Consider the following 23,902-nt stretch of genomic DNA (forward strand, 5'->3'; position numbering starts at 1 on the left):
ACTGCTGCTTGTCCCCTTTCAACGGTGACGTGCATATTCATGCGCGCGGCCGAAACTGTACTCGTGTGCTCGCCCCCCTGGCTTGGTGAAAGTCGGTGTGCATTTGGTGAATATAGCACTACGTTCAGTCCGTCTCTGTGAATCGGTAAACACTTGACAGCAGATATGTCCAAATCGGAACAGATCTTAATTCTTGATCCACCGACTGATCTCAAATTTAAAGGTGAGAGGACCTTATTCTTACTTATTTTAGGGGCAGTTTGGCAATGGATTAGCTGCCTAGCTAACTTAAAGCTAGCTAACAACTTGTCAGCGTTAGCCAGCTCGCTAACTAGTAGCAACTAGCTAGCAATTACACCGGAGAGATAGTATTACAACCCCGATAGCCACCTGTCAATGGCCGCCGCCATTTTGCGAAAAGGAGCGGGGATTTTAAGGCCTTCAACTAGCGACTCCAATAATTGCATTCAGGATGTATGATAAAACACGTTTACGTGAGCTATCTAGCTATTGCTGGGCGCCCAAATGGTTAGAGTACTAGCATCCTAACGCCAACGGTATATTGACCCGGTGAAAGCCAGTTGAGCATATCACCGTCCGTATTAGCTTGTCAGCTAGGTTCGTGTTGGCAAGGTTAGCTAATCTTGTTGACTTCAGCCATCGATAGCAAAGTGTAGCAGTACTGGTAGCAGTAGCCAAACAGCAATTATTTGGTTGGTCAGTCTCTGTTAGCATTACCTGTTAAGGCCACCCAGTCTCTCCCTGAAACGTAAGATGACAAATGCAACCTAACCTAATTAGCAGCAACTGACTGTAGCGGTAGAGTTGAAGTTTGGCATGGTCAACGAGTATCACAACCATTTGCTCCGTTTCACCTGGTAGAGCGGTAATGCTCAGACCTGTACCGAAATTGACATGTAACACTAAATGCTAAATTGTCACCACCACTCCTTGCTAATGATGACGTTTAGGACTAGGTTAGTTGGCTCATGAGAACAAAAACAAGAAATACGTTACCGCTAGCACGTTATACATAGTCGATTCATCCATGTAAATGTCTTGGCACTGTTTTCATTTTAACGTCAGCGGCAGGGTAAAGAAAGGGTTCAATATCTGTTATGAAACAGCCAACTAGAAACTTCCGACATTGAACCAAACCCGTATAAATTCGCTCAGTTTCACTCGGTTTTGTTGTGTAGCTACCAAAGTGGTAATATTTCTTTCTGATTGACACCTCAGGTTGCCGTGATCTCACCTGAACAATGGTATTGTGGAAGTAGTCTTATTGTTTTGATTTGATCACAATTTGCCAACAGGGAAAGCAAATCCTTGTTGTCGGTTGTCATGTTGTCAGACAGGTTAATCTTGGTCCATCTTGTCATCTGTCTTTTGGTGGGTAACCCTGATAATTAGTGATGACACTGATGGATGACTGTAGTGTGCTGGGTAACCCTTATTAGACGTAAATGCGAAATATCTCTGTGAATAAACCAACTTGAACGTTGAGCTATAGTAGCAATGCAAAGCTGTGTACATAAATAACGTCAGCTTCAGTCCTCCACTTAAGTTAATTTATCTACAGTAGAAGCTGAATTGAGGTCAGCAAGACATGAGTGCAATAATGTTCCGGCTGGTAGTTTAAGTTGAATCACCTGCCTAGTAGCCTACTTTACTTAGTAAAGCAAAGAGTTTGTTGGTCATTGGGTGTTACAGTAATCCTATGTGGACAAGTGGTTATGTCGTGTGTGTGTGTGTGTGTGTGTGTGTGTGTGTGTGTGTGTGTGTGTGTGTGTGTGTGTGTGTGTGTGTGTGTGTGTGTGAGACAAAAAGGGGCTTATGAGCTGGCCTTTGCATAACTTCCAGCCTCCCCTGTTCTGCTTTTCATCAAAACTCTGTGTCAACTTGTTGGAGGAAATGCTGTGTGCTTCAGCATGCAGTTCTTCTTGATCACATTGTCTGGATGTGACTAAGGCCTCTCAGATGTGACTTGGTTGGACCAACATTTCCTCATACCAAACACAGTGCTGTGCAGTCAGATGCGTGTTGCCATTCAACGTTATCTGTCACGTGTAAACGCATGTACAGTGTGATGATGTTGGAATACTTGAAATTCATTCTGGAAAGCAGACAGCACTGAAATCTAAGATACCATCACATCAGAGGTTATGCATGACCCGTTGGCTCGGGTGACATGCCCATTCGTTTTCGAGCAGTGCAGAAGATATGTCAAACATATCAGTAGCCTACTGCACGGTGCGAGCGAATGGCATGGGAATGCTACAGGTATGAGGGCTGTAAGTGGACTGTCCTCCAGCTTACCTCAGAACAGACCAGTGCAAGCCGTCCCAATTCAATTATTCAGCCATGACTGGGTGATATTTTCCATAGTAGTATTTTGTTACTGTTCCACTGTATGAAGCGACGCTTCCACCTTACCAGCTAATTGCTGACCACTGTAAGTGAGGTGCAATTGAACTTAGAATGACTGAGATGACTTCCTTGACATGACCTGACCATGGCCTACACCTGCTGGGAGTGCACCAGAGATCCCCGGCGGTGCGCAGAATTTTGTTTTTACGTTGAGATTGTGACCAAAATTTCGCTTGGGAACATTATAATTAGGTCAAAACAAACCAAATGTCATGTTTTGGTCCCCATTTTATGTCTTATGCGAGAATCATTAGTAATGAAACACTTAAATCATTCACCTATACCGTGTGGAAGTTTGTGTTGGAGGTGCGCGGCATGTCTTGGGCACAGATAAGGGGGTGCTTTAAGGATAAAACGGTTATGAACCACTGGCCTACACGGTGGTCAAAGCAAGTTGGCCTGTTTAGCTACAAACTACTATCCTAAAGAAATGGCTTATTTGAGGACAAAATGTTCCTTGAAGTACCCCCTCATATGATGTTCTACCAAATAGTTGGCCTGTTTAAAAATAATTTTAAAGAAATAACTTTTCGAGGACAAGACAAAATATTCCTTTAAGTACCCCCTCTTTCGTAAGTTGTTCTACCAAGACCATACCTTTCTGCACCCTGTAAAACTTCAAAGCCTTAAAAGTTCTGTCTGACTGCATGCCTTTACTATGAATAAGCTTATGTAATGCCCGAGTGTGGCAGATGTTGTCATCTTTTTCACCACTCATTCTACCTCTTCCCTACTATCCTTTTGTGTCATTGTTTCTTTAGGTCCCTTCACAGATGTCGTGACCACAAACCTCAAGCTAAAGAACCCCTCAGACAAACGAGTATGCTTCAAAGTGAAGACCACTGCACCTCGGCGGTACTGTGTACGGCCAAACAGCGGCATCATCGACCCAGGAGCCTCCGTCACCGTCTCAGGTAAAGGGCCTGTCCGCTTCTCCCGCTACCTCCCTCCCCGCCTCGTATCGTCGAACAGATGATTCATTTGCTTGTCCCAGAGTAATCAGGTTCAGCGTATTTCATTTCAGGGGCCATGATTTTTTAATGACTGATCATTCAGCAAAGTCATATCTCGCGCTCTTATTTGTAACTGACATAATATCGCTTTGGCGCTGTCAGTCTGTGATGGGAGTGTGTGCGCGGACACAGTATGTCACCGACTTGGTGTGGAAGTGTGGGGGGTTGGGGTAGGGAGGGGGCTAGAGGCTTCAAGCGGTCGTTAAAATAGCTCTGTCACTTCCTAACCATGTGTAGGCTGGCGTCTTGTCAGATCTATAAGGAGAGGCTGGCCAAGGAGGCGGGACGGAGGGTGCACTTTTGAACACGCAGCGTAAATGCCAGCAAGTTTCTTGGCATTTCTCTGCTGCGTTGGGGTATGGAAATCTGACGGGGCAAAAATTGAGCCGCCAACGGTGTTCATTTACAGCGGAGTGTTGTTAGCAGTCGTCAGAATCTGTATTGTACTGAGTGATCGGATCTCCCAAAAAGAAACTGTTTGTAAAATGTTTCAAACTGCATAAATGAAATGCAGATGCCATGGCGTCCACTGTACTGACGCATAGATTAACAAATGTGGTCCCTTGTTATCGCCTTTTCAGCTCATTATCATGCTGTACTGATGGGACTAAACTAGGGATGCACCGATACCACTTCCTTGAAAACTGATACAAGTACATTAATGTGTGTACTTGCCGGTACCGATACCGAAACCTTTTACCACCAAAATACAATGAAAATAAATGCATGGCCTTGTTTTTTCATCCTGTGATATTTGTATTGTCCATTTCCATGTGGATTTAAATGTTAGTAAATGTATGAGGTGGCACTTTTTTCCATGCTGCTTTCAAGTCCACAGCACGTGACAAGATTTTGCATTGTTTTTTGTAATAACAGTGTTGTTCCTGGTATCGGCAAGTGCTTGACGAGTACGAGTACGACTATAATGAGCAGTATCGGGTGCCGATACCGATACCAGTATCGGTATCGGTGCATCCCTAGAGTAAACTGCTGTAACAGTACCTGCAGTCTTATTACTTATTACTATTACTGTTACTGTTGAGTTCACTGTTCCCCTTTTTTTGTCTTCTCACAGTAATGCTGCAGCCGTTTGACTACGATCCAAATGAAAAAAGTAAACACAAATTCATGGTGCAGACCATCTTCGCACCCTCCGGTGTCACAGACCTCGAAGGAATGGTAAGAAGTCTGCATCGTCAGCCCCCTTCCCTTTGTTTATAGCAACTAGAAACCCTCTTGGCCACATTGGTTGAAGAGGGTGCAGCGTTTAAGCACTGGTAGTGGTGTGATCTATTGGCTTGTTATGTTTTGCAACAGACAACCCATTAGAGCCTCATACATCATTCCGCTGCAGTGCATGACGCTCGGCAGTAGATGGCAGTAAACGTGCATACGATTTGAATCTGTGTAACTTCTGATGTAGAAGTCGTCGTTTAATGCATGCCCTTTCATTACTTGCTTCATAAATCTTTAACGCGCGCAAAATTACTCTTTTTGAAATGAAATGTTAATCGCTGCTCATTGTTCAGAAAGAAGCGAGGCAGTGCCGTGATCTGGGTTTCTAACATCAAAATTCCCACAGACAAAGGGGGGTATTGCAGAAGAATATACCCAGCCATTATTATGCTGCTGTGAGATCTGCAAAATTCATGTTTTTACACTTGTAGTAAATTTTAGATGGGGGGGGGTTATGGTATTCTTCATCACTCTCTGTGTGTTATAATAATGAACAGCATGTAACTGGTTGCCAAACGTCTTGGTCTTTTTTCCGCAGTGGAAAGATGCGAAACCGGACGAGCTGATGGACTCCAAGCTGCGATGTGTGTTTGAGATGCCTTCCGAAAACGATAAAGTGGTAAGTGGACTCCTTGCCGAGAGCCGCTATTGGTTTGCACCATCACTGCAAGCACTTAGCTCTTTCTTTTTCTTTTTTAATTCTCTCCTCCTCCCTCCTTCCTCCTCCTCCTGTTCTTGCTTTCTTTATTCCTTGGGCTGCTGTCGTGCTTGCTCTCGCTCCTGTAGATGCTGTAGATGCTGTTACAGTAGTGCTGCTATTGATTTAGCTGTGTATTTGCCAGGGCTACTCTTTTATAATGCAACACGGTCCGTTCCTCATAGAAAGGCCTCTCATCCTGTAAGGCTAGTGTTCTCGCTGCCTCCCGCTCTTTCTCTCTGTCTCTGCCCCCATCCATACCTCGTTCTCTTTCTCTCTATTCAAGTCTTTTCCTGGCTCTAGATGGGGGTTATTGCTCTTCATTCACAAATGTAGACCTCTCTGTTATAGGCCATGCTCCTGTCTATTCTGCACACAGCACTGAACTAAATGCTGGAATTATGGCCAGCACCATTATCTATCAGGCTTCTCCGTTCACTTCCGTCGCCATTAAATGTGCACTAAACGATCACTTAAAGGTGTAGGCTGAGAGCCTGTGTCTCGGTCGGCAGTGTGCCCTGCTCTAACATCCACTCAACAACACCGCTCCTTTGTCTCGCGCTGCCGAAAGCGCTGAGCTGATTGGCTGTGATTGTGTCAAGTTTGATCTTAGTCACTTTATGTTTGACAAAGATTTGTGGATTGCAGATAAACTCCCAGACTACACCTACTTTTCTTGTGAAGCGTGGCACTCCTTTCTCCTTCTTCTGTTGCCGGCCAAAGTCCCACCGCTGTGTTTTAGGTCTCTTGCCTTGTACTCGTTCTCTCCTACTGCACTGTAACAAAAGAGGAGTGGGATTGCCTCTTCCTGGAACACGAGTTGAAAGGCTGGGCTCCAAGGAAATACCTGAAGCAAACAACACCTTTTTGAAAGAGTTGTTTGAGCGAAAAAACCTAGAACACAGTTTGTCAGTCTCTGGGAGCAACAGTGCCATTCTCCATTAGTTCAACCCTGAGTAGTGATCAGTGTCTTTTTTCCGTTTTGATCTGTTTTTAACTGGGCTTCTATAGCTTTTTAATCACCCACCAATCAAGCCTCTTGATTGCATGCTGCATGTACTCTTCCCTCTTCCCCTCCTCCCTTCCTCTTCTATCCCATCACCCCACCCCTCCTCCTATCCTCTTTCTGTATCTCCCACCCATCTGCTTTCCTCCTCCACTATCCTACCACCCCACCCTCCTCCTCCTCCTCCTCCTCCTCCTCCTCCTCCTCCCTCTGGTGTGTCACTGTGGCATCACGTCCCCCACCGCTCTAAAGAACCTCCGGAGCAGGCAGATAGGGATGAGCACCCCCCAGTACACCCCCCGGGTCCCCAGGCAGCCGGGCGAGCGTGTCGCCATGACACCGGGAGACTTCTACACCCCGATGGGCCGCAAGGCCTGCGGCGAGCCCGAGGAGTGGGGAGACGTCCCCGACATGGCTCAGGCAGCTAGAGGCAGCAAGGGCAGGAAGTGGAAGGTTTGTGGCAGTACAGGGAGACTGAGGTACAGCAGGGTCATGGATGGAGGTGAAGATGAGGGATGGGTAGGGCTCTTATGTCAGGGGTGGGGAACCTGTTTCATTCGAAGGGCCACTTCAAATTCATCCGAGGGTCGTACTATGCACAAGCCAGGATTTTCCCCTTCACTTTAGACCTATATTGAAGGCTGCCACCTTTTAAACAAACACCACCTTCTCTAGGTTGCCTGAATTGCAAATGCATTTTCTAAGATTACTTTACAAAATATGTCATATTTCATGTGAAGCTGAATAACATTACAATTATATAGGGGGCCGGATAAAACGGCCTCAGGGGCCGCAAACGGCCCTCGAGACATAGGTTCCCGACCCCTGCTCTATGTAGAAGCTACTATACAGCAGGGAGACTGGAGTAAAGCCTGGTTTAGACTCGTCCTTCAGTTGGGGGACACGTACTGTCAGCGGCGGGCAGCGGCAGATCGCGGATAATTCGGCCTGGGAGAAATATACGTTGATCGCGGCAAGGGGTCTTTTCAGCGCTAAAAGAGGGGGCGTGGTGGCTGTTTGGGTACTTGATCTGCTGCTACCCCCCACTGACAGTGCGTGTCCTCCAACTGAAGGACGAGTCTAAACCAGGCTTAAAGGTCCAATTCAAGCTAGTACCTCCTGTCCTTTTTTTTGCTCTGTGTTGCCCCGTCTCTGTGGAGAAAACAAAAGTGGCAGCCTTGGCAGAGTAACTTGAGGTGGGCCTTTTCCCCGTTCAACATCCCAAATGCAAATAAAGAACGGGACCTTTCGAAACGTGCATTTTGGAGATATTGAATAAAACTAAAATCTTCAATGACGTCTTGCCTTGCATCATGAGGCCACAGGCAAAAGGAACTAGTACTAGTTTGATGTGTACCCATGGGTGGAGGTAATGATGAGGGATGGGTAAGGATTGACGTAAAACTACAGGGCTGATGGTAGTCAGACAGCATAGCTGATGGCTTGGTGGTGTTTCTCTGCTAGAAGGGTAAATATAGGTCTAGTTTCACTGATAATAATTGATTAATCAAATCTCATTCTAAAAAAAAGCACTCGTCTAGACTGAACGACGTAGTATTTTTTTTTTTTTAAGTACGAAAAACCCTGAGGCAAGGAGCCATGAATAAAGACAAATTTCCTCCAGTCTTCAAAAGATTCAGGCTGTGAATGTTTCACTACACAGATGCTGCACAAAATAGATCATCGTAGTCACAGCACATACAGAACCCCTCTTGATGTCCTTATTTTGAAGATGCAGACAGATTGACCTAGGAGCGAAAAAAAAAAAACTGCAAGATTGCTATTATGCGCAGACCATATTTGCCAGATGCTGATTTGGCCTAATAGGCAACTAAAATGTCAGCGAAGGGGAAATATTTAGAGGTTCAGACGTCCTGAAGCCCTTTGAGGATTTGGCACGACGCAACAACGCACTAATTTATGAGTGTTGCGTTATAGACTTCAATAGCCAAAGTGAATGACTTATTTTCGTAGCCATATGAAAGTCATTGCTAGAATAAGTGTAGCTCGCTCGCCGCTAATGTTGCTGCTCTTCAGGAGGCTAATCAACTCCAGCCGTACCAACAGAAACATTACAGCTCTTCGCATGCATCAGTGAGAAACTGATCTTAATTATCCATGCAGAGAGAAAAGGCAGAGAGTTTTGGCGTGTCTAACTGTGAATTGACAGAGCGGATCAGTTGCAGTGCTCCTCAAATCGGGCTCAACAGTCTGATTTTAGTCATTAATTACAATGCTGGGGGAAAAAATCTTAGCTGCAGTGACGGGATGACTAATATCCATGATAGTTTTTTTGTTGTTGTTGCCATGAGAATGGAAGCATTGTGATTACAGGCTTTGAGTAGAGGAGACCTACTTAAGAATATCCTGCCGTGGGACTCGGAAATCAATGAAAAAGAAGAATAGTTTATCATTATTGTATTTCCTCGGATTAAGACTTGTCGTTCTGATGCAGTAGAATCGTATCGATTCAGGAAACCCTGTATCAATATATTCAACCCCATACATTATACATGTACGTTGGGCTACACCTGCAAAAGTCTTCTTCCTCTCCCCCCCACCCTTCTCTAATCAACTTTTCATGGCGGGTTGCAGAATGACGTGGACGCGAGCAGCAAGTCGGCGCCCTCCCTCCACGTGTCCAAGTCAGACGGCACGTCGGCCCAAGCCAAGCCCGCCAGCTCGTCCCTGGATGACACGGAGAAGAAGAAGCTGCTGGAGGAGTGCAAGAGGCTGCAGTCCGAAGTGGCCCGCATGGCGGACGAAAACCGGCAACTCAAGGTAACATCTCCAGAAAAGAAAAGAAAAATAAAACGAGAAGTTTCTCTCTCTCTCAAGGTCTTTTCTAGTCCCCATAGGAGTTAGCTGCTGAATAAGGGGGAGATCGAAGGGATGGGCGAGAAGCAGAAGGGATGTGATCCCTAGACTTACACGCCCGGCTGCTTCAAAACCTGGAGTTGTTCAGATTTTGAGCCCTACTACTTACCTTGCAGAAGTCAAGTGCCTTTGAGACTTCAGTGCGTTAAGTTTAGCTGTTATCCTTGATAATAATTCCACCTGAAATAAAGGAAATCGGTTGTGTTTGTGTGTGTGTTTGTGTGTGTGTTTGTGTGTGTGTCCGTGCGTGCGTGCGTGCGTGCGTGCGTGCGTGCGTGCGCATGCAGACATGCGAGCATAACTGTGTGATCTCATCACAGCAAAAAAGTCGTAGCCCCAAGCAAAATGCTCATTGTCACCACAAAGCACAAAGCTGCATTTTCATGCACGTTTTCATGTGTGCGCTCACTTTGGAATAAATAGCTGGTTGCCGATTGGCTGGCTGGCAAAGCCATGTTTTTTTCAACACATCACCATCCCACTGATGTTGGGTTTCTCTTTCATGCCTGACACGCACACATGTGCCCGGCATTCATATGAGGGCAATTATTGCCTAGCCCCCATCATCTTTATGCAAGGCGTTATGCCTCTCCGCGTGATTAAAATATGGGTGTCAAAAGAGTGATGAAAACGATAGAATGCTCAAACTTGATTAGAAATGGTAATCCGTCACAGCGCGCGAGACAGTCGGTTCCTCTCTGAGGGGGGCATCATCATCATTGCGTCCTCCTCGGCGTCTTCGTGGAAGGTCTGCTTGGGCGTAATCAACAGGAGAGCGTCCTCGTAATGGCCGAACATCAAATTAATTTTTGCCCTCCCCAAGATCTTAACTTATTCACTCGCATATTTCCTAAATGATTGCTAGATGTTTCATCAGTCCGCGAAGCACTCTGTTCATCATAAATGTAATAATAACATGACTAAATGGGGTGGTTTTATGATGTGATTTGTAGAGTGTCTGTGTGTGTGTGTGTGTGCGCGCCGCGGGCACGAGTGTGTGTGTATGAGAGGGGGTGTGAGAGTCAGATAGTCGGTCTTCACTGCCATATAATCTCTGGAGATCAAACCCTTTAAAAGTGTTGCTCAGTAATAAGCACACAGCGCTTTCTGAAGACAAGCGCCTGGGGTTCTCTGCCAAGTAGTGTCGAGGGGGGAAGGTGCGGCAGGGCTGGGCAGGGCAGGGCATGGAAGCAGGACCTCTGACAGCTGGGCCCCGGGCAAAGTCACCTGAGAGGGCCCCCAAATCCAATACATACAAAGTAATGAGGTTCCAATTCTGCTTCCCTCCTCCCTGGGCCCCGAGACAACTGACCCATTTGTCCCCCCCAATTGGCTTCCCTGCATAGAAGGCAGGCATAGCATGGAGGCAGGCAGCTGTAAGTGAAGGAAGGAAGGAGGTATAGCTGGGATTTTTAAGATTCCTCCTCAGCATCCATCAGTACCCTGGGCGTGGAGCCGCCCGTCAAGGTGGGGATTTGAAGTCTGAAACCAAACGGGGGAGCTTCTAAAACATAGTCACGATTTGAGATGAATCATACGCACCCAGCTCGTGCTGTTATGCACCTCGGCTGCGCTTGTCACAGTGCGACTACTGAAAGGCGTCTTTTCATATTTTTATTATTATTTTATTTTGTGCATCTTTAGAAGTTTTCTTCTTTTTTTTGCGGTGTGACACAGGTGTACAACGTTGTGGCAGTCAAATGTCCGCCCGTGCTGTCTTGATTTCCTGCTGTGTGTGTGTGTGTTTTTTTTTTTTTTTTTTTTTTTTTTTAAATAGTGCTACCACACACGCATTCACTGCTTTAAATGCTCAGGCTTTGTTGTCAATAAAGCAGCATTTTAGCATTTGCCTACCTCAATTAATGCACATACTTAAAGGGGTATGCCACTATTTTGGGGCTTAATACAGTTAAAATCGTTGGCCAGGGTTTATAAAGGTGGTACGCTGGTGGTATGCTACGATGCTACACGGATCCGTTGACTTTCACTAGCTTAGCAACATATTCCCTCTTTTAACTTGTCTTAAAGCAAGACAACGCTTAACATAAAAAATAAGACACTTTACCACCTTTATAAAACCCAGCCAACGATTTTAACTGTATTAAGCCCCAAAATAGTGGCATACCCCTTTAAGCACAGCACATTGACGTTTATGTTTTTTTTACATGTACAAAGTAAACAATAGGTCAATGTTACAAAGTGCAGATATTGAACCACTGATAGAAAATTGTTGATACACATCCCACGTATGCATGTACCCAGTATGTATGTATGTATGAGCGTGCGTATGCATTAATGCACTAGCTCACCGTCTAAAACTGCGGCTTGTGTTTGGTGCAGGACGAGGGTCTGAGACAGCGGAAGGCTCTGCGGCCCGACAACATGGTATCAAACTCAGGAGGCATGATGAGCAAGCAACAGAGCGCCAGCTCCCTGCCCTCGCTACTCGTCGTCATCGCAGCCATCTTCATCGGATTCTTCCTGGGGAAGTTCATCTTGTAGATAACGATGCGATGAGCAAGAAAGGCCGAACTACAACCATCTGTCCTCTTACTGCACCCTCCTCCACTCCCACCTCCTCCCTCCTCCATCCCACCCTCCCTCTCTAAACCCTTCTCCCCTCCTCTTCCCGAAACACCTTATCCCCTGTGTCTCCCAAGCCTGGAGGGGGTAACGAAAAAAACGAAGAATCGACGAAAAAAACACACCACGTGCGTTCAGCCATTCAGCCCTTAGTCATCTGTGGTTACGTGGTCTGCTGTGGTTCACATACACAGAAACAAACACATATGCACTCGTACACATACACACTCACTCACTTACAGACATGCATAACATGCACACTCTTATGTACAAAATCATCCAACGGACCATACCTCCTTCTCCTCTTCCATGTCACACGGTTATTAAACAGAGAAGTGCATATACACACGCAGACAAAAACACGCACATGTACATGCGTTCTCACAGATGAGCAGAATGAAGTTTATCTTTTTTTTTCTTCTTTTTTTTTTTCTCTCCTCGGTTTCGTTTTGTTTTAATCTACCTTTTTCGTTTTGTGGTGCGGGATTGGGTTATCAAGGGCTGGGTCGGATTGAGCAAAGAACGGTAAACAAAAAAATCTTCCATCTGTCACGGCATTCGTAGCAGTGTATGGGCGAGGCACTGTGTAAGAGACCTTGGTGGGTAAATTCACAGACACAATAAATAATAAATTTGAATTGTTCTATCTTTCTCACCCTCTCTCTCTCTCTCTTTCTGTGGTTTTAATGAGAGTGGCACAGAATGTTTTAAGTGTCTTGTACATGTTATTTTAATCTGTTGAAGAAATGATAAACCAGTACTCAAAAGACATACATGTATAAGACTTTACTTCACGTTGCTCTATGGGGTTTGACATCAAAACTACTCCAGTAAGTTCTGAAAATGTTTATTTTTCTCAATGAATGTTAAAGCTCCACCTTGAAATGGGTGCCTCTTCCTCTGTACAATTTATTTTTCTGATACTACACAGAAGCAAAAAAACAGGCTTCCAGATATTGTTTGTTCTCTTTTAAAGTTGTCCTTGCATAAATTGAGATATCCTGACCTGTGTGAGGCAAATGTTGACTGAAGAACTCCATGCTTTACAATCCTGTCCCATGGTATTTAACATGAAATAAGATTAAATAAAAATATCTAACATTCTTTAACACGCCTTCATTTGCCTTTGTCCTGCCCTTGTCTTTGTGTATAATACATGTGTATGTGTGTGCGTGTGTATGTGGCACATTAGGGGACTGTTTTAATATGCCATCTTGTCACAAGCACAGACAACCATAGGCTTAATCACGTATCCCGAGTATACACAAGACGAGCTTGATACAGAACACACTATTTACAAATAGCTTTGCTTGCCCAACTTTCAGGAGGCAAGATGTTAGTATATTTGGAGAGATTTGGTGGTTTGCTAGCATTAGGCAAATAACGTTGTTTTGAAAACTGAAGCATTCTGTACAACATTTAAATGTTTGTTTTCAGCTTTCTGCGAAATCCCTTTTGTGCAAACATCTTGAACAAATAACACCGACCGCAAGAACTCACGACAACGTAGCGTAGCAATGCTATTATGTATTCTCAGTTCGGCACGCGAGCTTGTCGTCTTCTTGATCATGATGAGAACATTGCACCAAACATGGCTGAGCAGTTTCTTTCAATGTCCATCATCCACTTCACAGCTGCAGATGGAGGACAAGGTCCTTTCATCTGTTTATTCTCAAGAACCTCCTCGGAATACAAAGGGTCCAGCGCGCTCATTTCATGAGCAAGTCTTATACAGAGAGAACTTTCCCTTTTTTATACATCTTTTGAAACCGACCAAGGCTGGTCCATCCATTCTCTTGTCTTGAGAAGAAAAAAAAAGCCTGAACAAGCAGGCATATGTCCTTGTGCCATTGTGCCCTTCCGCGAAACTAGATGATCTGTAAAATCATAATTGCCCACAAGAGCAGGAACACATGGCAGCACCAGCCACGGTGGCTCCATAGTCCACGGCTGCTGCCGTTCCCCAGCCTGAAGTGCTGGTCCCCCTCCCTGCCTGTGTGAACGCCCCCGTGGTTGCCAGGGGAGCACTGCATTAGCGCAGGCTGGTAGGACGTGGCCCTCTTTTGGGCCTGATCCGGGCTGGAGCCGTTGGTGGGCCTCTGGCCGTTGTAAAGCAGGCGGCGGCCGTAGGGGTCTCGTTCCACGCGGAACAGCTCATGCTCGGTGTGGGGCAGTCGGATGCCCAGGGCGGCGCACCCGGCGGTGGGGGTGACGTCCTGCTCCACCCCCAGGCGCCACGAACCCTCCAGGCCACACTCGTCACCGCTGAAGATGTTGAGCAGGGAGGTGGTGGCCAGGTCCAGCGGTGTCACCTTCATCTGGGTCACTGGGATGGGATGGGGATAATAAGAAGAAAGATTAGTGCCCTGCCCATGCATTTGGTATAGCAATTGGCATCACACGTTTGGATGTACAGTACATGTAATACTATGTGCACCCAATCCAGTAGTTGTAAAACATGACTCTAACTGGCACCAAAGGCATGGGTCATCAACTCAGTGGGGTCAAATGTGTAGTTAGTAGAACTATTTGGTTACTACTGGCATTCCATTATGCATGCTGCAATGACCTCAGTCGGAGAACTAAGTATAATATGCTATACACTCAATATGCATAATATGTATAATATATATGTTTAATATTCTACACATATTCAATGGTGTCCACCAGTGCCCATGCATTCGGTAACAATGGATTGGATGGATTACAAGCAGGGGGAAAGTGGTACAGATTCTAAGGGCCCAAGCACTGATAGGAGCCCTTAAGGGGGCCCAAGCACTGAGAGGGGCCCTTAAGGGGGCCCAAAATTCGAATCTTTCATGGGGCCCAACATTTCTGGCAGCGCCCCTGATTACAAGCACCCTTAATGCAAGGCCCCTGTTATTAGTTTGTTAACCAGAATACCAATGCGACGCCATAGTGTATAAGTGGTGTAGTACTATGGTAGTTACTTCTTTTCGATGAATAGTCAAATATTCCACTGGCAGAATTGTGCGCATAACAGGGTTACAATCTCTGAGGTCCAGGGTCACAACTGTGAATACCTTATTTTACAGTGCACCCCTCTTGAAACCCCAAACAAACCCGAACAATATTTCAAAAAAGATCAGCAACAATAATAATTAAATTAATTAAGTAAATAAATAAATAAAATAAAATGGCAAAATGAAATAAATAGAACAAGGTTGATGAAAAGGAAGTAGAAAGAAGAATGAAAATGGAAAGAAGTAAAGAGGGACAGGCCATGTCACGCTAACATTTTAGTAATTGAACAAGCATTCATCGCAGTAACTCATCATCACACAGTTTTCTATCAAACTGTTTGTCTGAGGTGTACTCACTTTTACACCACCGTAATTTCACAAAAATGGAAAAAATATTTGTAAGCTTTGTAATTAAACTTACTATCAATCTCTTTGTAAGCTTTGTAATTAAACTTACTTTTCTGTGGCAAGCTTCACAGATGTTGTATTAAACTTACTCAACGCACATTTTGGAAATAACTTGCGTGTTTACTGAAATATTATTCCAAATGGTAATTTTCAAAAGAGGTGCACTCATTCTGGCTGTGCACTCTGCACACTACACACAACTTCACAAGCTTGAGAACTTGACTGCAGCCGTTGGTAGCAACTGGCACCAGAGTGGACCTCCTTTGGATGGGTGGGCAGACAGGGCAGACCATAAAAGCCCTATAGGGTCACCAACTTCAAACAGCAAAACACACTCCCACACACTGGGTGCATCTTAATATGGGACCTTGCCTCCTCCACTTGCGCTTGTCTCCTCGCCCCGCCTCCTGGCCCCTCCTCCGTGGAGAAAACGATAAAGTTTCCCAGCTGTCAGCCTAGCCACAACAACTTTTGAGGGACTGTTTTTCATTCACCATCCCAATTGCAATCGTGAAAAAGACTCTACAATTGAGCTTTTGCAAGATATTGAAATATAATGCTGTTGTCAGTGATGTCATCATGACGAGAAGCGAGTGGAGGAGGCAAGTGGAGGAGGCAAGGTCCCATATTAAGATGCACTCACTGCCCTCATCAGCAGAGGGAAACTAATATTGTGCAGTGTTTCCACAATAAAGTAGTGAAATAAAGGCGTTTGCTGCAGATGAGGACATTGGGCAGCCGTCTGCTACTTTATACAAGCTGCTATCACATCTTTGCTGTAACCGTACTAGGCACACAGCTGCACAGTTCTGAAAACCTCCGGCGAATTTATCATTAAAGGTGCACTGTGTAGGACAGTGGCCAGGCTAGGTATTGCAATTATGCTGCCTATTACCTTTCCATGAATATTTACTAAATAATAAACTAGTAGTTACTAGAATGACAAAAGTACAGTAGGCTAGGTTTTGCAGACAAAAATGTCTATTTTTGGACATTCAAAATGGTGGACATGGAGAAGCTCCACCTTTTCATGGATGAAAAGCACACATTTTCCCAGTCATAATGAATGCTTAGAATTTGATGGTGGTGGTAAGTATCCCTGAAAAAGGTAACATTTGTGAATGTGCAGCACGAATCCTGGAAATCAACCATTAGGCCTACATTATTGAGATGTTGATTTGAAGTTTTTTTTGCGCACACCTCAGCTGGCAGGTGTGTCGGAGATGGCCCGTGGGTCACTCAGCAGATCATTTGAAAAACATCCCGCAAACTGACCATTTCGCTGTTTTTCTTTAATACACAACGTTTCGGTCCTAGACCTTCATCAGGTTCATTTTTACTTCAGTTTACCTGATGAAGGTCTAGGAACAAAACGTGAATAAAAGAAAAACAGCTTATTGGTCAGTGTGTGGGAGGTTTTTCAAATGATCTGCTGAGATGTTGATTTGAAAAGATGTCTGTATGGTGTAATTTATTTAGGCCTAGTTTTATTTATGCCTGCACAATTTAAGTTTGAAATTTGAACTTGAACTGAAAACGTTTATATACGTATACTGTGCACTTTAGGCTACTAAAACACATGATGACATCAAAAAGTGCCACAAATACTGCCACTGTGATCTTGATTTGATTTTCACGTTGTGATTTTAACATCTGTCACTGTCATCTGTCACACTGTCAACTGTCATCTGTCACAGTGTGATCTGAACATGTTGCATGTTGCTTGTTGCTGTACTCTGCATTTCCCTGCATGTTGCTGCTATTTATGTCTTCTTATTCCAGTCTCTCTGGATAAAAAGCTTCCGCTAAATGTAAAGGAATGTAATGTCATCTGACAGCTTTTTAAATAAGTTAGTTACATTACAAACAAGCCTTTTCTGCAGCAGCACAGCAAGGCACAACACCAGGCACTCTACTGCAGCGGCAGGGGCAGAGTTATGTGGGGCTGGGATCATATTGGTGATGACGAGGGCCCTATTAGTGACCTTGGCAGGCCGTATGGGGGGCACAATCAGTGTTTTAACCCGGGGCCCTGTGTAATAGTTCCGCCACTGTGTAGTGATCTACCACACATACCTGTGAAGACAAACTCAGTGCCGCCCATGACCTTGGCGGAGGGCTGCCCTTGGCTGTAGTGGCCAATGGCGTGCATGCTGAAGGTGGGCATGCGACAGACGGGGTCGGAGTAGTGGTGGTAGAAGCCCTCCCAGGTGTGGCCGTCTCTGTTGAAGACGAAGTGGCGGGTGAGGAAGAGGATGCCGGGGCGCACCTCGCAGCGCTGGCTCACCCAGTGTCCCTGCACCCGGACCGGGGCATTGGCCTTGGGGGGCAGGCTGGGGGGCAGCTGGAGGGTCCCGCGAGACACAATCTGGCAAACGATGCACGAGTGGTCGTGGTCATGCTGCAGAGAGACAGATGGACAACAAAAAAGGTTTTCAGCTTCATGTGGTGTTAGAAGGGTTTTTTGGAATGCACAGAGAGACAGTTTAAGATTTTCTTGTGATGTAGAACAGTTCTCTGGAATAGGTTACACTTCCAAATGGAATATTGCACCATGGTTTGGAATACAGTTCCAAAGACAGTCAGATACTGTTATGTTTCATCTCCACACGCCCATTGCTTTAATTGCTTAAACTGCAGTCGATTGAAATGACCTGTCAGTTTAATGATACCCTCACTAACACACAAACCACCAGTAATCTGAGCTAGAGAGGTAGCCAGAATGGGATGTGTGAGAACCTCTAGGAGCCAAGGTGGAGAGAGGAGGAGAGGGGGGGCGAACCTCCAAGGGAAAACTCAAATTTCAAAGCCTAATTGAAGCATAGCAATCAGCACTCCTTCATTTTTAACATGTGACAGCTGCTCTATTGAACTGCAAAGCTGCTTTTGTGCTGGGAGTTAGTCCCCTCACATCAGCCCCACAAACTTGATGGAATGTTTGCAGAGAGCAAATCACAAAATGTCACACCACATGTGAGTGTTTTCCCTATTGAGCCAAATGCGTGTTCACATTCAAGTTTCGACACTAGCCTTTCCAACGAGATGGGGAGGGTGGATGAGGTGCTGCTGGGGCTGGTGTGTAGTGGCAGGCTATGCAAACAAACAATTTATTTTTCCGCGCAGAGGAGAAACCTTTGTTTAAATTTTAATCAATCACTTGACCAGCCCTCCAGCCCACAAAATTGAGGAGGCTGGCGCAGACTCTGTTATTTCATATGCTGGGAAAATGCTGGCTTAACTACAGATAGACCTCGGCCATTCCACTGCCCTCAAACACTACAGCAAAAAGGAGAGGGAAAAAACATTCTGTGGTAAACCCCCAACAACGCTCGAGGGAATTTGGTCGGATGCTTCATTTTTTTCCCCTGACAGATACAAAGCATGCGGCTTTGGCCACAGGTTCAAGGGGGGAAACGCCAAATCGGTTCAAGGGGTTCGCCCATGCACGTCTCTGATAGCATTATTACACCGCCACTTCATTAGTGAGTGCGAGTGTAATTACAAGCTATGTTTAATTCATGCTATATCAATCAACCGCGGAGGGGCTATCGGACTTCTAAGAGAGATGAGGAGGGACAAGGTTTTTAATGGGGGGCAGGCAAAGCGTTGACAGCCAATGATTTGCCAAGGCTTACTTGAGTCATCCATCATAAATAATTCAGATTGTACTAGAAACTCATTACCATGGCATTACATATTTCATGTACTAGCGCTTCTCTTTTTTTCTTTTTTTTTTCTACCATAAAGCGGGCATAAAATGACTGCCAGCAAATGCGCACGGGAGAGGAGTGTGAGTTCACACAGCCTCACGCACGCTCTAAAACACGCACATGCGGATACCCACACACTCACACTCTCCCTGTCCTCCTCTCTCTTTTTCTCTTGTCTCTGTCTCTCTCTCTATCACACACATACACACACACACAGATATAAATCCTTTAGAAATCCCCCCGTTCCATCTCTCTGGTCTGGCTCCAGATTAGCCAAGCCCCTGTGCTGGAGCCGGAGGCACGCACAGAATCCACGGCGGCGCATCAGCGAAGCGCAGAGACGCGTGCGTGCAGGGGCATTTGCCATTCTCTTTGAAGGGCGCGCGCCGTTGGTACGTGCCGGATCATTGCTGCTGTGGGCACGCTCTTGCACTACCAAAAAACCATCACCTTTACAACTTCGCCTCGACCGGGAGTGGAGAGTGGAGTGCGGCAAACGTGAGCTGCCCTTCAACACTGGGCGGCCGAGCCAGACAGACACCTTTCATGCTCTATGATCTATGAATGCCAGAAACTCCCCCCAAATTCAAGGCCTGTGTTTGTCTGCCCCTTTGCTTGTCCCATGCCATGCAATTCCAAAAGGTAAACATGAACCAATCAGTGCACCTCACTCATCAATAAGTTACATATCCCAGCCAATGAGTACATTTCTGCTTGCTCATCACCACCAGTGAAAACCTTGGTGAGAGGTGAATTTACGAGGTTGGGAATGAGGATGTAGCGAAGGTTGCCCCTGGTGGCTTATCTTTCCCTAAGCCTCTCTGTCTCACTTAATGCCCGGTGCTGGTTCAGCACCCGAAGGGGCCTCTTCCACTCTGAGATGCTGACCTTGATGCTTTGCAGAGGGGGCTGGTAGCTGGAGGGCTTGTGGACTTTCCTCCGGGACACGTCGGTGTGCAAGTCCCCCAGAAGCAGCTCCTTGCTCTGGCTGTCGGGGTCTCCGTGTCTGTAGTGTCTCTCCACGCGCAGCAGCAGAAGCTCTTGCATGCTGAAGCCGAGCGGGCCCGTGCAGTCCCGTCCCGTCGCGTGGTCCCACAGCTCGTAGCTTTTTTCGGGTTTAAAAGCTTCTTCATGCCCGCAGTCCCGCCTCAACTTGGCGCTGAGGTCTCTCGCCGCCTCTGATGTGTGGCAAACCAGCAGTACGCGATGGAGCTGGTAGTCCGCCTCCGTGCCTCCACGGATGACCCAAGAGGCCTGCTGCACACGCACACTCCCCTGGATGAGGAGGGAGTAGGTGGGCTCGGTGCAGTGGTTGTCCCGGTAGTAGAACTGCAAGGCATGGAAGGTGTGGTTGTGATGGAAACTGTAAGACCTGATGAGAAACTCGGGACCGGGTCTCACCTCACAGCTGGGGGATAAAAAGAACATGCAATATTAATGAATATATGCGCGTAATTATGCGGCTTAACTTTGTGCTCTTATAGCTTCCATTATTCTGGTCTCTAAGCACTTAAGCTCAAAGGCAGCAGCAAACCCGACTCCCCCTGGGCTGACAATTATAATTAGTCATGTAGGAAAAGACTCTATTACTCCCAGTCCTTGTCACATTTCCTTACAATTAAGATGCAAGTGTACTACACAAAATTTTAGGTACAGTATTACAGAAAATTCTGACCTAGATGAGACCCACTGGCCGGTGATGTTGGGGGGCATGTGCACAGCAACTTGTGCCCCGCTGTAGAGATGCTTCAGCATATGGCGACACTCCGCGGAGTGCCTCCCGATGTTCTTCCCAGACGCCAGCGGGCTGACAGAGTTAAGTGATGACCCTGCGGCACTGCCTGTGGGAGGTAAGGCTTTTTCTCAGACATGCTGCTAGTGTACAATGGTGACAGCCTGTGTGCGTGTTTCTCCTACTCCACGCACTGCGATTTACTGTAGGCTGCTACTGTCATCTTCGTCATACACAAAGCATTTCTTTCTTCACACTTAAAACTCGTTAAAATAACATTTCCGTGGCTACCCGCACTGCTGAGATGAAAGTGAAAACTAATGCCATGACATATTTTGAAGGCTCACTAATGCGTAATGTGCCATTTCCGCGTGACTTATCAAAGCTTTTCTGAAACCTACTATGGACATTTGGTTTGAATAATGGAGTTCTGCATGGCATTATTCCTTGTGAGAATAGAGCGTGTCTTTGGATTGCCTAACCAAGGCGTGACTTTAAGAACAAAGTTACTTACCAACATGCAGCCGCATTGCCAGAGGCAAAGTTATTACACTGAAAAACAGAAGTAGCTCCATTTCGGCAGAAGTAGATCCAAATGTTTCACGTTCGAGGCTGGGAAGACTGGATAGTTTAGCGCAATACAGTATTCTTGAAATCGCAAGTGGAACGGCAGACTCCAAGGTCAATTGTTGAGAGGGAAAACAGGATTCTCCAAACTACACAAGTTAGTCCCAGTACGGCGTCGCTTCTTTGGGTGCCGTCATTCTCCTAGATCCCGCTTTTAATACTTAAAACACTCTTCTTTCAGTCGTTAGAGTTTCCATATGTGCTGAAAGAATCATTCCACATTGTTGTGAGTCGCCGTTGCATATCTGGAGTGGCTGGCGAGTAGTACTCCGCGTTAAAAGCAGACAATTTGAACTTTTTCTCATCGAATCTTCCCGTTCTTCCAGAGAGGGAGCAAAAACCCAGCGGAATGCGGCGCGGGAGAAAAAAAATCTGAAATGCTGTGTGAGACAAATATCTCTGCTTTTATCTCAGTTTCATCATCCACTTATCCCTTTAGAACGGGTTTGCGCGTCATAACCACCCACTGCTCGCCTTTAAAACACGGAGGAGATCTTAGGGGAGGGCACTGTCACGAAGTGAACTCTGCGCCTTCCGTCAAACCGTGGAGTCATCCCCATGCAATCGATTTGGGGACACATTAGGCATTTTGGACTAGAACGATACATGGTAACGCAAAATGTTCCATTCCTCATTTTTCCCCAGCTGTCTCCAAACATCATGTGTAGCCTTAAAATGTATGTTCCGAGAGTGACAACCGCCAAACACGGATGAGTCACGGCTTTTGAGAATAGCACAAGTTATAGGTATGTGCGTAATTGTGTGTGGTCGAGTTTATTTTCAAAGGCAACCATATGCAAGGAGGAGGTAGATACAAGGGACTCTCCATAACTGAGGCTTATTATTTTTTTCATAAATGACAATGAAGAGTGCCAAGATATAGCATTTCACCTGTGGCATACAGTTAGTCTCGGGAAATGCATTATTCAGATGCTTACGTGCATATTTAATATGATATTGCTTTTCATTATTCATGCGCAATGAAACTACAGACGCATCTGATAGTTCTATAGCTGCAAAATTCCATATTGTGCCTCAATTCATCTTACCTTCTTATTTTTCCCTTTGGCAAAGCCCAGAGGGATAGAGAGTTATTTGCTGAGGTAGAAATGTGACTCACATTCAGGTGTGTGAAGAATATCTATCAATGTGTGGCCTCAAAACCCATCTAGCTACACTCCATTCTACAACATTCGGGGGCAGGAAAATGGCATCCGAGAAAGCTGTCGCTTTCATAACTTTTGAATTCTATCCTGGAGCTAGATTAAAAATGAACTCGCATAAATAAAATGAGAAATGCCTCCTTCAGCAACAGAGTCCAGTTTTTAATCTATGTGAAATGGAGCTAGGCCTATTTAAAGTTTGGTCTTTTCCTCCCTCAATTCACATGTGGAATGGGTCCACAAGTCAGTTCTGGGTGGCCAAATACACCCCTTGTACTTCTTAGGGAAAGGGATGGTTGTTTTTTTTGTGCGTCTGCCTTTCTTTACCTTTCCAAGTACCTGAGGTGCTATGTCAACCATTTTACCTTAGAATCCAGAGTGATTTCAGAACTACAACTAGGATGGTGTACTTCAAAATGGTGTCATATGGTTTATCCTTCCAGTTCCTGCCCTTTGGGCCAGGCACACACTGTTCATCCTGCCACCGCAGGGCAGAACATTTGAACAAATTCACGAGTTCAGAAATGAATGCGAAGGCCGCACAGCCTGAGCTACGGCGGAAACAATACCTCTTGATCGTGACCTGAGGGCTCTGGCATTATCTTTGCTCTATGAGAATTTAGGGGATCCAGCAACACCAGCATTACATCATCATGCTGCCACAGAACCAAGTGGCTTACGTTTTGTCACCATGCCATGCCTGGCAGCCGGGCAGTGGGACTTTGATTGCCTGCTGCTCTCCTCTTGAAGGCCAAGGTGTGCTACTGTGGCAGCAGAGAGCAGCAGTGAGAAATGAGGCCGGCCGGCTGGAATGACTGCAGATCCTAATATCAGTTTGGGGGCTCTCCTAAATGACTCTTCAGTGGCTGCTGGGCGAGCTGTCTCACCTTGCTGCTGCGCTCGCTCGCGGTGAGCAAGAGAGTCCTCCTTGTGCTCCGGCTCTGGCTGTCTGCCAGGCTGCTAGGCAAAAAAGCGTAGCGTTCGGCCGCCAAACCATCTGGGAGCCTAAGCATATTTAACAAGACTAAAATATACTTGCTGAGGGCATTTGTGTTTCTTAATGAAAACATGCTTGCATTGCACGGGCCTTTGATGCTCAAAGGTGAAAACGTTACTTGCGGAGAGAGCGAAAATAAATATTGGAGCGTGTGAGTAAACAGAGTCGCCTATAAAGATGGCTTTGGAAGTGTGGCAGATAAGGGAATTGAGTTTTTTTACTTAAGTTTCGCCAGAGCATATAGTTGCACCAATGTTCCAGCATGGGAGAGTTATAAAGCAGACAATTTTTGCTGCCGTATTTCCCCTGATAACAGTGAGGGTCCGCACACACACAGCCAAACACATCTGTCATGTTAGTAAGTGCCAATGCGGCAAAGCCATTAAATAAACCTCCCCACCGCCCACCTTCCCATCCCTATTCGGAACTAGCCGAGGGC

At 45.8% G+C, this 23,902-nt stretch overlaps 2 protein-coding genes across 3 annotated transcripts; one reads left to right on the forward strand and one right to left on the reverse strand.

The window, feature by feature from the left end:
* Positions 1 to 15: 15 nt before the first annotated feature.
* On the forward strand, positions 16 to 12,951 carry vapa (VAMP (vesicle-associated membrane protein)-associated protein A). Of its 2 annotated transcripts, XM_063206738.1 has the most exons (7): positions 16 to 223; positions 3,192 to 3,344; positions 4,519 to 4,622; positions 5,218 to 5,298; positions 6,635 to 6,835; positions 8,978 to 9,163; positions 11,600 to 12,951. In XM_063206738.1, the coding sequence occupies exons 1-7, from the start codon at positions 166 to 168 to the stop codon at positions 11,759 to 11,761; spliced, it is 945 nt and encodes a 314-aa protein (XP_063062808.1). In that variant the 5' UTR covers positions 16 to 165; the 3' UTR covers positions 11,762 to 12,951. The 2 variants fall into 2 exon arrangements, with proteins under 2 accessions (XP_063062808.1, XP_063062809.1); XM_063206739.1 differs by lacking the exon at positions 6,635 to 6,835.
* On the reverse strand, positions 12,674 to 22,437 carry LOC134455588 (protein APCDD1-like). The gene is made up of 5 exons (XM_063206737.1): positions 21,191 to 22,437; positions 20,620 to 20,785; positions 19,833 to 20,352; positions 17,311 to 17,635; positions 12,674 to 14,168 (listed from the first exon to the last, which is right to left on the reverse strand). Exons 1-5 carry the CDS (start codon positions 21,249 to 21,251, stop codon positions 13,711 to 13,713), a joined length of 1,530 nt encoding a protein of 509 aa, XP_063062807.1. The 5' UTR covers positions 21,252 to 22,437; the 3' UTR covers positions 12,674 to 13,710.
* Between the last annotated feature and the right edge of the window lie 1,465 nt (positions 22,438 to 23,902).

Source organism: Engraulis encrasicolus, chromosome 9 (genome assembly GCF_034702125.1).
Source record: "Engraulis encrasicolus isolate BLACKSEA-1 chromosome 9, IST_EnEncr_1.0, whole genome shotgun sequence".
Lineage (NCBI taxonomy): Eukaryota > Metazoa > Chordata > Actinopteri > Clupeiformes > Engraulidae > Engraulis > Engraulis encrasicolus.

Coding starts and splice junctions, on each gene's coding strand:
- vapa (XM_063206738.1), top strand. CDS start 166: ATGTCCAAATCGGAACAGATCTTAATTCTTGATCCACCGACTGATCTC. Junction 3,345..4,518: donor AGCCTCCGTCACCGTCTCAG/GTAAAGGGCCTG, acceptor GTCTTCTCACAG/TAATGCTGCAGCCGTTTGAC. Junction 6,836..8,977: donor GCAAGGGCAGGAAGTGGAAG/GTTTGTGGCAGT, acceptor GGCGGGTTGCAG/AATGACGTGGACGCGAGCAG.
- LOC134455588 (XM_063206737.1), bottom strand. CDS start 21,251: ATGGAGCTACTTCTGTTTTTCAGTGTAATAACTTTGCCTCTGGCAATG. Junction 20,786..21,190: donor GGCAATGCGGCTGCATGTTG/GTAAGTAACTTT, acceptor TACCTCCCACAG/GCAGTGCCGCAGGGTCATCA. Junction 17,636..19,832: donor CCCCTCTGCAAAGCATCAAG/GTCAGCATCTCA, acceptor GTCTCTCTGCAG/CATGACCACGACCACTCGTG.